This window comes from Gallinula chloropus, assembly GCF_964237585.1.
Source record: "Gallinula chloropus genome assembly, chromosome: 9".
Classification (NCBI taxonomy): Eukaryota; Metazoa; Chordata; class Aves; order Gruiformes; family Rallidae; genus Gallinula; species Gallinula chloropus.
In genome coordinates, this window is record NC_140094.1 from 19487088 (window position 1) to 19503291 (window position 16204).

General features: G+C 40.8%; 1 protein-coding gene across 2 annotated transcripts in view; it reads right to left on the reverse strand.

Moving 5' to 3' along the window:
• The window catches only part of MAP2K5 (mitogen-activated protein kinase kinase 5), a gene marked incomplete at its 5' end in the record, with an annotated part of 134963 nt that overhangs the window by 100331 nt on the left and 18428 nt on the right, over positions 1-16204 (reverse strand). For both annotated transcript variants that reach the window (XM_084267824.1, XM_084267823.1), the window contains 4 exons: positions 5527-5591; positions 10560-10608; positions 13143-13210; positions 13959-13999. In XM_084267824.1, coding sequence (XP_084123950.1) covers positions 5527-5591; positions 10560-10608; positions 13143-13210; positions 13959-13999 — 223 coding nt within the window. The remainder of the gene's footprint in view (positions 1-5526; positions 5592-10559; positions 10609-13142; positions 13211-13958; positions 14000-16204) is intronic.

Below are 16204 nucleotides of genomic sequence, written 5' to 3' on the forward strand. Positions count from 1 at the left end.
AATGCCAGGGAGGTGTGATTTTCAGACTTCACATGGCCACAGATTTAATGCCAAGCAAAGCACCAAACCTGCCTGCACTCCCTTTGTCAGAGCTGCAACAAGCACCAGGCCAGGACAGGGGATGTGTATTAAACATATAGATCCTGCCTGGGAAGGATGGGACCCTGCAGAGATGGGCTCTGCTCCTGCTTCTGCTTTGCTACCTCAGGGAAACCATGTCCCTCTCTGTGTCCACGACACGCTGCCAGGTGTGGAGGGTGACACCAGCCTCCTCTGGGGAATGGCCGTGATAATCTGTGAACAGGAGTATTCCAGAGGCACAAATTACTGCCATTGTATTGCACATTCATACAGAAAGCAGAAATGAAGGGAGAGAGTAGAGCAAGAGCTCTGCTCAGATTCAGCCTGGCTTACCAACAGCAACCAAGCTTCTTAAGAACTGGGGACCAGGGAGACTCTCACAAGAAGGGCCCCTCCAGTGCTGTGCGTTAGAGCCATCGGACAACCCAAAACCAGGGAACCTCGCTGAGCCAAAGCACTGATAAACCCTGGCTAAGCCACCACCATCTCACCTCCACCTCCTCACCCTCAAACGCAGCTAAAGCTGCTCCAGCTTCCTCCCTGACAAGGCTTTTCCCTGCCAGTGTTAGAGGATCTGCACCACGCTCGCACGGCACAGTTTGCAGGCTGTCTTGCAAGAGACAGCGACTTCCCAGCTGTCTTGCCATGCGCTACGTTTAATGCGCTAATGGGGCACCCCAAGGTTGGTAGAGATAGAGAATCAAGAAAACAGGCATATGCTTCCACATACAACTCCATCCAACAGCAAAATTGCTCAAGTAAATTGCTCAAACAAATTAAGCTTCCGCATTTACCCACATTTTCCCCAGCTATAGCATTCTTCAGGGCGGTACATCATCAACAGCCACTTCTCTCCCAACTACTCAACAGAAAGGGAAGCCGTCTGGATGAACAGCATTCTGCTAGGATGATGAGTGATTCTGCCTTTTCTCCCCTCTACACTAGGTAACTTCACAAATTAATTAGGGCATCATTGGGGCTTTACGTTTATTTCAGCACGCAGAGCGTTGTAGCTTGTGGCTGCTGAAGATTCCTCCAACAGAACCCCAAAATTTATAAACCATGCCAAACACACGTTTGAGAGATATCCCAGGCACACATAAGGCAACACCATCCCCTGAACAGAGCTCCTTGAACATCTTGCTTCTTGTTAGCTACAACTGCAAAGCAAAAGCATGAAATAAAGAGAAAATTACTGGTTTTGCTTACATGGGAATGAAGGAAATTGGTGCTACTTTAGATATACCATGTGAGAGATTTCATGGAGTAATTATTTGCCAGAGAGAAATACCTCTACTTTGTAATAGTAAGGTTTAAACTATATGCAACTAAGGATTTTAGGTCTAAATAATTTATCGTAGCTACTCCTGAGACTGGCTGACAGATTGTATCCATCCCATCACAAGCCAAAATGTTAAGGTACTGGTATGCAGGTGTTTCCTTCTGCTGTGAACCAGCCTGAACTGTGCACTCTCCATCCCACCAGCTTCTATACACATGTTAATTAAAAAAAATTAGCAAGTCTGTTGCAGAGCTGGAAGGTTGTACATCCACCAGTGTAACCATCTTTGAGCCCTCTCATCAGGAAAGGCGCAAATCTCCAGGAAATAAGGGCAGCTGAGAGCTCCAAAAATTCATACTGATATGGGACAAGAGAACCTGACTTATATTACTCCAAGGAAAGCTGAATTAGCAATTAATGATGTAAACGATGAGGGAAGATGAGGAAAGATGTACTAAAGTGCTTTTAGTCTTTATCATGGCAGGTTTCATCACCTTCCTGACAATCCTGACTCAAGGCAGGGTATACACTGCCCACAATGCACCACTGGAAGTAGTCTTGCTTTCTGATTGATGCTAAATTCAATTTGAATATACAGTTTAGGACTGGCTGTATCCTCTCACATATCATTCAATACACAAGCAATCAAAAAGCAAGAATAATTAACTGGCTTTGCTGTATCTAACTCTAATTGTTATAATTCCTTGATTAAGAAAGCAGTGTATCAAAAGGTGTGGGGAAAATAGGAAGTCAAACAACTATAAAGTCCCTTCTTTTTAGAACAGGAAAAACATTTAGATTCAGCAAGTTCTCACTAGAAATATTGCTATAAAGTATTGATTTTTTACCAGACTCAATTGACTGAAAAGTTGTTTGTATAGCAATATTGGCCAAGCCAATATACTGGAACAATTTTGCTACACACAGTAATCAAGTGTATTTCTAAAGTATAATTATACTGTCATAAAAATAAAGCTAAGATACCTCTTCTCCAAGCAATAAAAAGTTGCAGCTGTAAAGAACCCAAATAAATGAAATACATTTTCTAACTAAACATAACGTCTTCCAAAGAGAACAAAAACCACCTCCCCTCTCCCCCTTAAGCCAAGGTTAGCATGAAAAGTGATCAATACTTCAATCTCAATAAACTATTTCAATAGTAGTTAATTCACATGGAAAGAGAGGCTGAAAATTTTTGCTCAGCGACCTGCGACACGCTATCTTGTTTGCTGAATGCTGATAATATATCATTGCCATAATGGATATGACTTAGTATAAAGAGCTAGAGAGAAAGGGGATGGGGGAAAAAAAAAGGCATCACAGACACGCTCGTTCTTTAGACTCAGATCAATACTACACACAGCCTCTTCTGAAACAAACCCACAGCGTGGAATGCTGGACCAGGAAAACAGCCAAACATCTGCAATTAATTTTATTTGACAAATGTTCACTGATTTACTGGAATAAAATATAGGTGGGCTGCTATGACTACTGCAATCCAGCTACCTGTAAGTACTCCATTTTGTAGTTTCCTATTGGCTTGCGTAGCTCAGATGCTCCTAGGGTGAGGAAGAACCCTTTGTGAAGGGGTGGTTTTCCCCAAGGGAGGAAGTTCTGTGTGCTTTGTCCAAAGCACATCACCTCAGTTGACTCCCTGCAACAATGGCAGCCACCAGCTCTTCAGGGATGAAAGAGCAACTTGGTATAACTCTCCAACCCAAGAAAATTATCTGGGAAGGGAAGTTCTGGGAGAAACACAGAGTTTAGAGATCAGTTTTGGGGAAAAAAAAAAAACGTACTTTGTATGCATATTCTGCCATGGTTTGCATTACTAAGAAAGTCAAGCTTTAAGAATGTGTAAAATATACACATGTGAGAACGGGGCACGTTCCCCAGAGCAGCGCAGAACGATGCTCACACTAGAGAAAATACTGCAAAGTCACTGCAACTGTGAATTCAGAATATGAATGCAATGAAAAAGGAAAAAAAAAAAAAAGAGGTTCCCAGATATACAGGAGGGTTCATGTTTTTCAGGTAAAATTTTTTTACTTTCCCAAATTACAGACAAATGCAACAAGCAACCGCTTAATGAAGCGGGTAAGAGCATCTGCCCACACAGTGCAGCAAGTCACCCTGGAGGTGCCGAAAGTACTAACACATTCCCTCCTGTGCTGTTACCTTATGCACCTTGAGCAGTGGCATCTCTGTTCCACCATCACTCCTGCAGACTCCCACTGAAGTGGCATTTATTGCACAAGAACATGATTTTTGTAAAAACATTAAACACAAAGCAGCCACGTCCAGAAGTACAGAGAGACAACAAACAAGTGCAAGCTTGGCTTTATACGGTGTTTTATCCCACATTTCTCATGTCAATTTTACAAAATGGGGAATACATACTATGCATTTGGCAACATTATAAAATAGAGAGATGATTCCATGATTTTATAGTGCCTTCCACACCTAGATGTGCTGTGTCGTTGCACAGACCATGTGGAGCTGTCCCTTCCGAGCAGGGTAGGCTCAAGTTGACAAACACACATTAAGTTCAGCAGATCTTCAGCACAAAACCATTAGCAAAGCACACGTCCACTCCCCTTGGTTTACATTCCTCAGACTCTGGGCACTATTAAGTCCAGGGTAATGGGGAGAGACTTTCGGTAGGACCCATCATGGTCACTCTTACACTGCTCAACATTCTGCATTGCCAGCTCCTTACTTCAGCTGCTACTTTAAAGAAAATGACCCAGAATTAGGTAACAACAACAGATGCGAGTTCCCTCCCTCTCTTTGTAGGATATTCCTTGTCACCAACTGTCCCTTGAGTGCCTTCCACAGGGACAAAGCATGTGGCCACCCTCTGCAGTGCTTTTCCCACCTGCAGCCTCTCTGGGAGCCTCCATCAATAGAAGGGGAAGAGAAGCAAGCTTCTCTAAATCATAGAACATTATGAAGTCACCAAATGAGCTGTAAATATCAACACTCTCAAACCTTTCTTCTTATAAAGTAAGAAAACAACACTGCTTCTGCAAGTTTCTTGGTCTAGGAAAATCTTCCCACAGAAGAGCATGAACGAGGTTTCCGAACTACATTCCATCTACACAGCTAACCTGATTTCTGAAGGTTAATCCAGCTCAAAGGCTGGATTTGTTCCTTTAAGGTTTTGAAAGTTCGTTTTCATTAAACCTCCTGCAAGAAGAGTCATTTTGCAATGTTGGCAGCCAATTAGAAACTAAACCAAATGCACCGTAGCTTTTAAAACATTTTACTAAGAAAAAAATAGTATGTTAATATCAAAGTTAAAATGTCTAAGGTATAAACAAAGTCGTAATGGGATGCTGGGTTACTGTATATGGTAAATAGCTCTCTGGAGGAAACCTTTATTACTCCCTCAGGGCTTTCTTACAAAGTATAGATTTCTTAATTCCTAGTGGAATATTTTTCATACCCCACTGCAGACTATTAAGTACCAGATATTACATTATGTAGTTTAAACTTTGCACTATGCATGAGAAAGACTTTCCTGTCGAGAAAACTCTATGTCTGCTATTCTAATCTTTACAATATTAAAATTAATACTGGCTGGAGGGTATAAGCTTCACTACCAAAATTTAGGGGAGTTTATCATTTAATATATTCATCAGCCTGGGTGTGAAGCTGCTCGTAAGGGAGGGAAGTCACTGCAACAGAGCAAGGGGTATTTACTAATTTGGAATTGAGAGTGCTGGTGTCATCACATCCCACTGGTGTCATTCTGGGCACCAGGCTAGCAAAGGGCGTGGTAAAGCCAGCAAGAATAATGGCATCGCAAATACCGAAGGCAATTCATTATGCTTCAGGACACATCAAGTTCCACTTGTGAACCATTAACTTGTTACCCTGGAGGGATTCAAAGCTAAGTATTAAAAAGATAATAAAAATGCACCAGCCCTCACGGCACCCAAAAGCAGATACCTTGTAAATATGTAAAGAGAATCCTTAAAAAGTTTCTATTAAGCATTTCTTTTATAATCTTCTCTGCACAGGGGCAGCAGCATCCCTGTATCCCGCTGCAAATAGGAATGGGGTGGGAGGTTGAGGTGGGGAGTGAGGAGAAAAAAAATAAAAAAAGGGTGCTGTTAAATTTGTATTTTCAAAAATTTGAAGTGAAATTCAACACTCACTTGTAGACCGTGCCTCCATTGCCATGACCGAGGATGTCTCGATACCGTATGTCTTGTTCATTCATCTCCACAAAAAAGAAAGAAAAACAAAAGAGATGTCATGCTGTGGATGGAAATGTCAAGGAAAAGCAACTCTAGGCCATAAACAACAAGCAGTCTGGGTCATTTCAAGTTCAGCTGCAAGAACGAGAAGATCAATACAACATTTGCTGTCCAATTTATAAAAGACGATACCAAGGGACAAAGTGATGGAAAGTTTAATGACAATTTGTTTGCCTGGGTCATTTCATTAAAGTTTGATAAAAGGTGTCAAAATGGAATGATATAATATAGCTCAAGAGGGTCAGGTCACAGATACTGATAGGAAAAGGGTCTCCAGAACAGCACATAACCAAAGCCAAAGTTGGAGGTGAATGGAAACAATCCAACAGAAAACTGTCATCTTAAGTACGGCGAGAAAAGTTTATGATTTATTCTGGAATCAGCATAATTGATACTAATTGAGTGACAGTTCTGCCAGTAGGGTTGCTTCAGAGCACTTAATTTCTATACTTTTTAAATAAAGGAAATAGTCTGGGAAAAAAAAAAAGACAGTCTTGAACTGCTATGAATAAAAAGAATTTTCATTGGAATACACAACTAATTGCCTCAATGCTTCTGCTCACTAGGGCAACTCTCCATATACGATGGCATCTCAAGCAGAAGCCTGATACCAGCACTGTACATTGCAAATGCTGGAGTCTGATAAAATCTGTATCAGAAAGACCCCAAAGCTTGTTATACATCACCTTGCTGGATGAGCAATTCAAATGCAAACCACTTCTAAAACAAGTGTTCAACCTTCTCCCATACAAATACAGGTATGCTGATCTTCCAGCTAAAACAGCTATTAAAAGTAATTAAAGAATATCACTACAGGCGTGTTTGGACTGCACATGCATTAAGCACCTGAAATTAAGAATTTTAGTGAGAGTGACTTCTGGGCTGCATGCATTTGCTCTTTCAAAAAGACCTCCTCTGTTGCCTGTTATAGTCAATGTCTGGGCAAATCCCATTTTTAAAATACACTTTCCTACGAATTCGCTACCAAACCATTAACTTGTTCCTATTAGCTATCTGCATTCGATGGGATACCAAGCTAAACATTTCAGACTAGTTGGCATGGCTGCTGAAAGGCTCTGTCATTTTTGTGTGTTAAAAGGCATAAACACCCCCCCACTTAATGGTTTCTCTGGCCTGCCATCACCGCTGTGATTAGAGATCACGTAAGCGCATCTGAGATAGCCTCAAATTAGCTATTTCAAGGACCACTAGCACCATGGTGAGAGCCACACAGAGCTCACCATAAGCTAACTATCTGCATTTATCCAACTTCTGAAATGGCTTTTAAAATTCAGTGGGGACACGTGCCCTTCAGTTACTAAGCTGCGTTTAAGCATCCACTTTCATATGATGTCAGTGGAGATAAGAGGAACTTTGCCCTCAGCTTCAACTGGAATGAGTAAGTGATGGTAACAAGCTGAAATGCCCTGAAGAGTTAATACTCAGCATGTCTTCCCAACTGAAAATGGAATATTTAATAAAATTTATACTCCAAAATTTCAGAGAAGATCCAAAATAACTGAAAGCAGAGGTTGATATCGTTACGCATTTGCAGTTAAACCTGGGCCAGGTATCCCAAGAGGGTGTGAAATGGCCCACTCAAGTATCAATATCAAGGTTTACAATGAAAATGACAATTCAATTTTGCCACCCAAAGCCATCATGCTCACTGCAGTGATTAGAAAAAGCAAATAAGGGGGGGGAAGACTTCCTATGGAAAAAGAATCCATGAATGGGTTTTAGAAATACATTAAGAAAGGATACGGGATGCCTTGCTCTGAACATAATTTTGCTCATTAATTTAAAGCACATACTGTGTTTAAGGAGTTCTACTCTTCTAAGCTGGAGGACTTTAATTCTCCTGTCTTTGAGGTAACAACAAACATCTCTCCCCTACATTCACAGCAACCTTCACATCAACAAAACTCTTAGAGAAATTAAAGGAATCCACAAAGCTCTGAACATACTTGTATCTTTGCTTCTCGGGTGGGAAAAAAAGCAGCATTTTTTGTAGCTACACAAGTTAAGAGCAACAAATTGAGCAGAACCAGAGGCACAAATTCTGTGCTGCTTTCCCCCCCCTCCTGCTTTTTGCTAACTGGTTAAAGGAGAGTATTTTCTCCAGACCACTTCCTAAGAGGCAGCGATGGGAGCAGCTCGGTCCTGTGATGCCAGCCCAGCATCTTGTCTCTATGCACAAAGGAGTGACCAGAAACCCAGGGTGAAGAGAGGAAGACTGGAGTGGAGCAAGGATCTGCCAGCACCCGATAGAGAGATAAAGCCTGATTTACTGGCTCAAATAAAGATGCCAAAACCATGCGGTGATTTATTTATTTTACTGGGAAAACTGGATTCTCAATCATAAAATGATAACCTGGGAACAATGAACCCGACAGGGCGGGCTGGAATATTAAACCTGCTAAAGCAAGTTTGATTGGATGCCAATATTAACAGAATTAATGAAAGAGCAAACCAGGCTTCAATTACGGATCAGGAAACAAAACACCCCTCGCTTCTCAGCGCTGATTTTGAAAGAAATCAGTGTCTATCTCTTGCAAATCATTAAAACCAAAATGCTCAATTAATCCTTATTTGATAGGTAGAGGCCTGACAGAGGCAAAGTCCTGTAGCCATACCTTTGCTTCTGGAATCGAAGCAATAATGGTTTCAGAAAGCAGTCACACTCTATGAGCAGACAATTGAAGAGATTTAGTAAATCCCACTTTATAGAGCAGAGACTAATCGGAAAACACGAGCCAGTCAAATGTTTCTTATGAACTGTTGACACTATATCAATGCTGAATCAATTGGTGGCATTTACTCTGAGTGACAGAAAAGAAATAAATATTTATATCGCATCACCTATATCAATGAACCCAGGCAGAAAGCTATTTCTAACCTGTCAATATTTGATTATCTTGAAGAATCATGTCCCCTTCTTTTAATGATTAATATGAATTCCTTATTAAACCTAAATGGAAACTACTAGAGGAATACCATTAGGAATGCCTGAAAGCATAAACTGCCAAAAAATAATAAAAAATAACAACCCAACCCATATTTAAGTGTGACTTAGTCCCACAAAAGGGGGAAGAGTTGAAAGTTACAACTAGAAACCTGTTTCCAGTTACAGATTGGAGACCAGGTTTGCAGAACACAATGCAGTGTAACACAAAGCATTTCCTCTTGACACTGAGTAGTGCAACTCCTACCAGTACACGTGGAAGAAATCAGTATTAAAACTTATATTTTCTCTTTTTTTTTAAATAGGTTCAAGTAACATTTTATGATACTGTAGTAAGAGTTTTGGTTCTTCTATATCATTCTAAAATGCAGGAAAGGAATTCATAACAGTCTATCACAGGGGACACCAAATCCTAATTTCTATTACTTAGGACAAATAAAATGCCAAATGCAGCCCACAGACCCATCACAAAAGGATGGCTTTTGCTCAGGTTCAGTAATTCTACTTAAAAACAAAAAAAAAATTAGCAATAGTTATTTGGGGGCGGGGGGGGGGGGGGCTGGACCTGGTGATCTCTTGAGGTCCCTTCCAAGCCCTATGATTCTGTGTTATTGGAGTAATTATCAACTTCACTTTAAAAGTTCAGAACTCGTGCTGCTGGTGCATACATAAATTTAAGTTCTTTGGAGAAACACACTGTTTAGCTATAATTCTGAAACACTACCAAGTCTGCTGATCTGTGCATGTTAAATGGTGTCTGCACCTAAGGCACGCGGAGGAGCCCAACAATACATCCCCAAGCTGTATTCAAAGGATTCAGTGCCAAAGAGGCAAGGCTGCAATCCTGGGCCGTTCGACTCACGTTTTAGAGGGGCACACTCATCTATTAGACCACAATGTTACAGGTGATACTGAAGGACAAGCATGAAGACCAGCCTTTATCTTCTTGACACGCTCAACTACAACTACTTGATTCATGAAATGCCAATGAGGCTTGGAGAGGTCATTGTGTGAAGGCACTGAATACGCATCTGAGATAATTAAGATTTCAGCCTTCGAAACATGGAGGGGAAGTGAACAGCAGTTAAGAAAATCAATAAGAGTCTTTTATTTGCAGTGACACAGATGTCTCAGTCAATAGAGCCTAATAGGCAAGCCTGATCACAACGGACAGGTGCCTGCCTCCAAGGCTATCAAAGGGCTTTCACTATGACAAACATTAAAACATATTTATGTTGCTGCTGAAGAATCCAGCTTTCTTGGAAGGTAGTTTAATTTAACGGGGTATATTTAATGTCATTATGCCACTGCGAGCCTGCCTGTACATTCAGCTCAAAACGGGTAGGAACCAATTGCTCCATTTATCCGGGACATCCACTTGTCCATCAATTGTTACATTAAACCTTTCACTTCTGGGTGCCAGAATCAGAATGCCTGGAGCAGAGAAAAGTAACACAACAGCTTTCTACAACTTTGGAGGGAGGTTTTTTTTGGCTTTATTTTGCTGTTTGTTGTTCAGAAGCTGCAACATCGGGTGATTCCAAAGAGCACAGCAGCTCCTTGCAAGAGCCTGCGGAATATTTAAGAATCTGCAGCCCCCCAAAAACTACAAAGGTCATTCCAACTGAGCAGCTGACTTAGTTATTCAAAATTGATTAACTTTCTTCCCTGAAATTGTGGCGGCAGCGCAACACGTGTGAGGTACTTCAATCTATTTGGAGCTAAATCTGATTAGCACGTTTTGAGAAATGGGAAGCAAATTGCTATGCCAATCAAAGCGAATCGGGACACGTATCTCATTCATATCATGAAGGTTTTCATGGTCCCTCCAGTTCTGTATTAAAAGAACACATTACAGCTAAATGAGCAGTAAGCATCTCTCCACCTCTTTGTGCTATGCCAATCACCGCAGTATTAGGCAGTAACGAGACGCGCACGGAGCCAAGACTCATTTCAGTGCACCTACCTGGCCATTTGCAAGTATTTTCTTCAACTCTGCAGAAGACTTTCTTAAGCTGGAAGAAATGAGAGGCAATTATTTTTAATGGCTGTGCCACTCTGCTGAAGTGAAACCATAAGGAACAACAAGGCATCAGGTGAAGTTCAGGGTTACATATTCTGAACAGCTTCAGCTTTAGCAGCGCTGACGTTCGCCACAGCAGCTCAAGCTGCAGACCACAGAAATGGAAAAGCAATGAGCATTTAAGAAAATCAATATATTTTTCACCTTTACAAACTCCCTTTTTTAGGTACCTGACTGTATTACCCCTCGAGACACAACTTACTGTTTGTCAGTTCAAAGAAGAAAAAAAGACCCTCACAGTGCAGATGTTTCAAAAACCAACAGGAGAATAAAGCTCACGTCTGGTTTTCAGGTGCCTCACCTTGTTTAAACCCCCCTTAAAGCACTGTCCCTCAGTGATCTCTATGGGAGATGCCTCACTGCCTCAACTCACAGTAGGCTGCAGCACAGTGAGCACAACTCTGGGCTGAGGCATCTTGGGGCCATGCCTAAACTGAAGGTGGGTACCCAGCATGCCAATTGCATCTGTTCCAGGTCATTTGACAGGGGAAACTACTCCTGTACCAGTAGCTTTACATCATGCAAAGTGACCCATGGTGTCACTTTCCCAAACCTCAACCATCAGCTTAGTGTGTTCTGCATGGAGATAAATCAATGGTTTCCAACTAGTTCCACCCACTCACAAAATGCCACTTCACTTCTCCTCCTGACAAACTCTGATCCTTGTCCCTCCAACACAGAAAACTGCCTGGGCATCAGCGTGTCTGCAGAACTTCATCTCAAAGCTACATTCTGCTCTTATTACTGAAGTTTAAAAAAAAAAAAAGTACAAAATAATATATTCTTGAAAGGCATGTGCACGTGTCTTGATCACAGATCATTATTAACAAGAACAGTGAAAACACAGATTTCATATTTGGTGGCTTTGTTCTTTAATAGGCCTCTTGTTCCCACGACTACTTTAAAGAAAAATTAAGTTTTCCAAGGAAACATAAGTTGATCTTGTCATCTTTCATGACTAACAATTTGTGAACATGAAACAAAGAGAGACTTTCAATTACTTCAAAAACAAAACTCATAGTGCAGAAGGTTTTGGAAAAGGAATGGCAATTAACCACCAAATAAGGTGACAAGAATCTTCTAGAAGCCTCATTTTCAATGCACTTTAAGAACAAGCTCAAAGTACAGGATGTACTGAAAGGCAGCTTTATTTAGTTCAGCGATACAGGAGGACTGCAGGTCATAAAGACAGTCAGATTTATTTTCTTTAAAGAGCCTTGGATAGGATCCTCATCGCTGTAAGACACGGCGAATCCTCCCCAGGGGATGGGGGCAAACGTCACCAGAGGAGACTCACCCAGCTATTGGCTTGACTCTTTTATTTTTCATCTCTTCAATTAGCAAATCCACTAAAGGGAAAATCCAAACTGGTCTTTGTGGTACTCAAACAGGGCTGCCCACTGCAGCACCACCCCTGACCATTCAGGGTAGCAGCATCCTCCTCCTCAGGTTACCACAGCACATCACCCCCTCCATGCAAAGGCAACTCCCCACCATACTTCACCAACTGAGCAGCCTTAATGGCACATGACCACATCCTTAATGCCACAGGACTGCATCCTTGATCACAGTCATCTCTGCCAACTTTGTGGGGTATTTTAAATGCTCACAAAGAGGGAGCAGTGTGCTGATGCACTGATAAGTATAACATTATATATTTATTAGAATAATAGGATAATCTCAGTTGAAAGGGACCTCCAGAGATTTCTACTCCTGTGTTTCCTTATTTAGTTTTAAGACTACCCAAGTTTTTGGGTGGGATTTAGGTTTGGTTTAACATCACTACTGAGTGCACCCCCTTCCTGTACCAGTTGACATCATAAGAGGTACTTTATGCTCCGTTATTTAAAGAACGGATCTCTGGGAAAAAGGAAAAGTCTCCCCTTGCATTCTAGGATCTTAATTTGGGTTTTGAATTCAGGACTGGAATCTGAAAGAAGAGATGAACTCCAAAACTTCACTGAAGCTGTGTGAAACAGGGTACCTCAGCTGCTCAGATTTTTTAAAAGCCTTATCTCCCAATAATAAAGCTATTGAATTAGGTATTATTTCTTTCTTTTTTTTTTAAAGAATCCTAGAAGGAGATGACCAACAAAGACTTAAACACAAAGACCTTGTCGCAGACAGCGATTATTAGATCAACTAAAACAAATCAGCTCACCCATAAACACTATTTCAATGCTTTATAAAAGGACAAAGCCATCTGAAATACCCAGCAAAGACTTATTTCTTTCAGCAGAAAATACTTCTCCCAAAGAACCAGCAGTATGACTCTAACAAGATCCATGAATCAAGGTAATTTCCTCTTCCCCACTCCACTCCTGCGTGCCCAGTAGTCATATTGAAAAAGTTATTCACCATCAAGCTTCTCGGTGGTAACTACCACGCACAAAGATCCATTTTGGTGTAAGAAAAGGAAAAAGAAAAGAAAACCAAAAAACACAGGCTCCAGTTCTTGACTCTTACCTATTGCTTGGCAGGGAATCCGAGACCGCCGAACTGCTATTATTAGCAGACCCTGCTCGCGTATTTACCTGCAGGCAGGGAAAGGATCTTTATCAGTCGTTTGTGTTCAGAGGACACTATTCTAATTAACCTGTAATTTGCCATGAATTTCTCATTTCACTAGGAAGGTTAATTAGCTTGTTGCTAGGCATGCCGATGGTGGAGGTCTCGCCTGTATGTAGGTTAGCGGGCTGTGTAACTCGCGGGCTACGATATACTGTCTTGAAGATGTAAAGATAAATAAAGTTAAATAATACAGAAGAAGAAAGGGATGGTGTGCCCACCATTTGTTCTCATTTTAAAAACTAACTGATCACTTGATATTCTCACAGGCTTCTGCGTTTCCAGAGGGGTATGATTCCAGAACCAATAAGCACACTGGAATGAATCAAACAACCTTAAAGAATTTCATTGCGGCGCCTTCCCCACTTAGATAAATTACTGAAATCAAATGAATCCGGTGGGGTTGGTTAAACTCCTTTGAAGTGGTGGCAGACATTAGTTGCTAAACCGAATATTAAAATTAAGGAACCTTTATTAATAGAGGTTAAAAAGCAAAAAAAGAAAGGCAATTCCATTTTTAATAAAACTGTACATACAGAGACACCGCAGCCAACACCCAGCAGATGAATCCTTCTCCCACCCTCACCAAAAAAAAAAATAAAATATCAGCTTGTCAGAGCTCAAGAAAGTGCAGTTTTATTTGACATTTCAATAAGTGGAACACAGCATTACAAATCCATCTAACTTTACTGAAACAATTATTGAAATTCGTACCTTCAGGCCATGTATGTTCCGTTTCCCAGGAGGCTTGCAGGCTGAAACAGTAATTGACTAAATTGTAGAACACATCAGGGCCATTTACAAATTTGCTCAAAATGAATCTTTTAAAAAGAAATGAGGGTGACACCAAAATTAGCAGAGAGAAATGATTGAAAAGTGCCTCGCAAGACCCAGAGTGGGAATTATGAACCAGGATTTTTAACTTGCAGAAGTGAGCATTTATAAATGCTAAGAGCTTTCTGACACCATGTAATATAAATTCTAATTTCTGCTTAAAACACATCAAAATCAAGAGAACCGTTGGCTTAAATTATCTGATTCTTTTTGTAATTCAAATTAAAATCAATATCTTATGTCACTATATTTTCACATGCTGTAGTTCTTCTTGGGGTTGAACAGAAATATTTGCAAGATGCATTTTACAGGGATCAGCTGCCACACAGCCCACATCAGTCACATTGTCAGGCACTTTGCTTTAAACATGGGAGCTAAAAAACCCCCCAAACACATCAGGGGAAACAGAAATGAGTCTCATGGACCCAAGGATGGGATAAATGCAATACAAAATGCCATGCTTTGGGCACAGACGTAGGAATGTAGCATCTTATTACCACGTCTGGGTTTACAGAGGGACACGGTGCTGGAGGAGAAAGTATTTTCCTCAAGTCTCTCCAACTAGATCTCTCCTCCTTCCCCCGTTCAGTGGATGTGCTTTTGTCAAACGTTAAAGCCACAAAAGGCTTCTAGCTACATGTTACAGACAGTTCCCATTTTAAAACTCCAGTGCCCTACAAATTGTATGTTAAAGGGCCTGTCACTTGTGATTGATTGTCTGAGGAGGGATGAATTTGATTTTTCTCTTTCTCCGATGCACATGCATTTCACTCCAATTTCTGACAGCAGGAAACAGAACTATTTATTAGTCAGAAGGACACAGATGATAGTTATTAAACACATCAGTTAGGCCAGGCTATGTGCCTTTAAATGACAACGGATCACGCACCTTAAAGAAGGAAAATATTATGATGCTGTGGGCATTTAAAAAACCAACAAACTATTTCTAACACACACTTGAGTGTATTATACTTTTCCCAATAGATTAAAATCAGCATTTTGAATGAGACAGTAAGTAATATTTTTATGATACAGATATTCACCTTGCATTCCACAGCTGGGACATACATATATGTAAGATGGGGTACATACGAGTGCATATGGGCTCTCCTGTTTATATGTACAGAGATTTATTTTCAGTAATAAAAAAAGAATTCTGTCTCTTATTACCTAGAAAGCAAGAAGGCTTTTTTGTATTTAAAAAAAATATATATATAAAATACCATTTCTCCTCCTTAAAGACCTTTAAATTATCAAATGATTACAGCACAGCCAAGGTAAACAGGACGGCATGTGGACATTTACTTCTGACACAAGTTTTCAGAAGCTGGCTGGACACTGCAAAAAGAAGGTGGCTTCCTCAGAAAGAAGAGAGGCAGAGAGGGAAAAGGACTTGAAAGAAGATGGGCCTTCCAAAGAGAGCTCTTCAAAAGGTGAAAAATAAATAATACCTTAAATTACAGGCAGAAGAGCTGTGTGCTACCAATACTGCAGCACACAGACACACAGCCAAGAGGGCATGAAATAAAAGTGCTTGTGCTAACAGAATTTGGGATGGTTGTTAGAGAGGCAGGAGTAGAACTTTAAATGCCAGAGGACAGAAAAAGAAGTAAAAATTGCAGGAATTCTGTTCAGTATCATAGAAGAGAGGAGCAGAATGTAGAGGGAGTCTGGGTAGATTTAGAGCTGCAGCCTGCAAAGAACAGATGTTTTAGAAAGGTGATTTGGAAAGATGGAACAGCAACTCAGAGCAAGGGGCGAGGCTCCCACAAGGAAATATCCAGCAAGGCGAGTACCTCCTGCCACAACCTCCTCAACCCCTCTGCTTGAGGGGAAAGATATCTAAAGGCCTTTAGCCTGAGCCACAAAAGGAAATGAATAAAATCTCCATAATATTCCCCTTGAATTCAGGTCTCTTTTCCATAGGAGCATACTAAAGAACCAGGAAACCCAGTCTCCTTTTGAGACCTTATTAGCGTGCGTTTGAGAAGCCTGTTGGTTAATTGCCCAAGTCAAACTTCAGAGAGTTGTAAGTAATGGAAGCCTAGAACATTTAATTGGGAAACTCATCGTATGATTATTTGTATAATATCAGTTAAGTGAAAAGACTTTAATTTTTAATTATT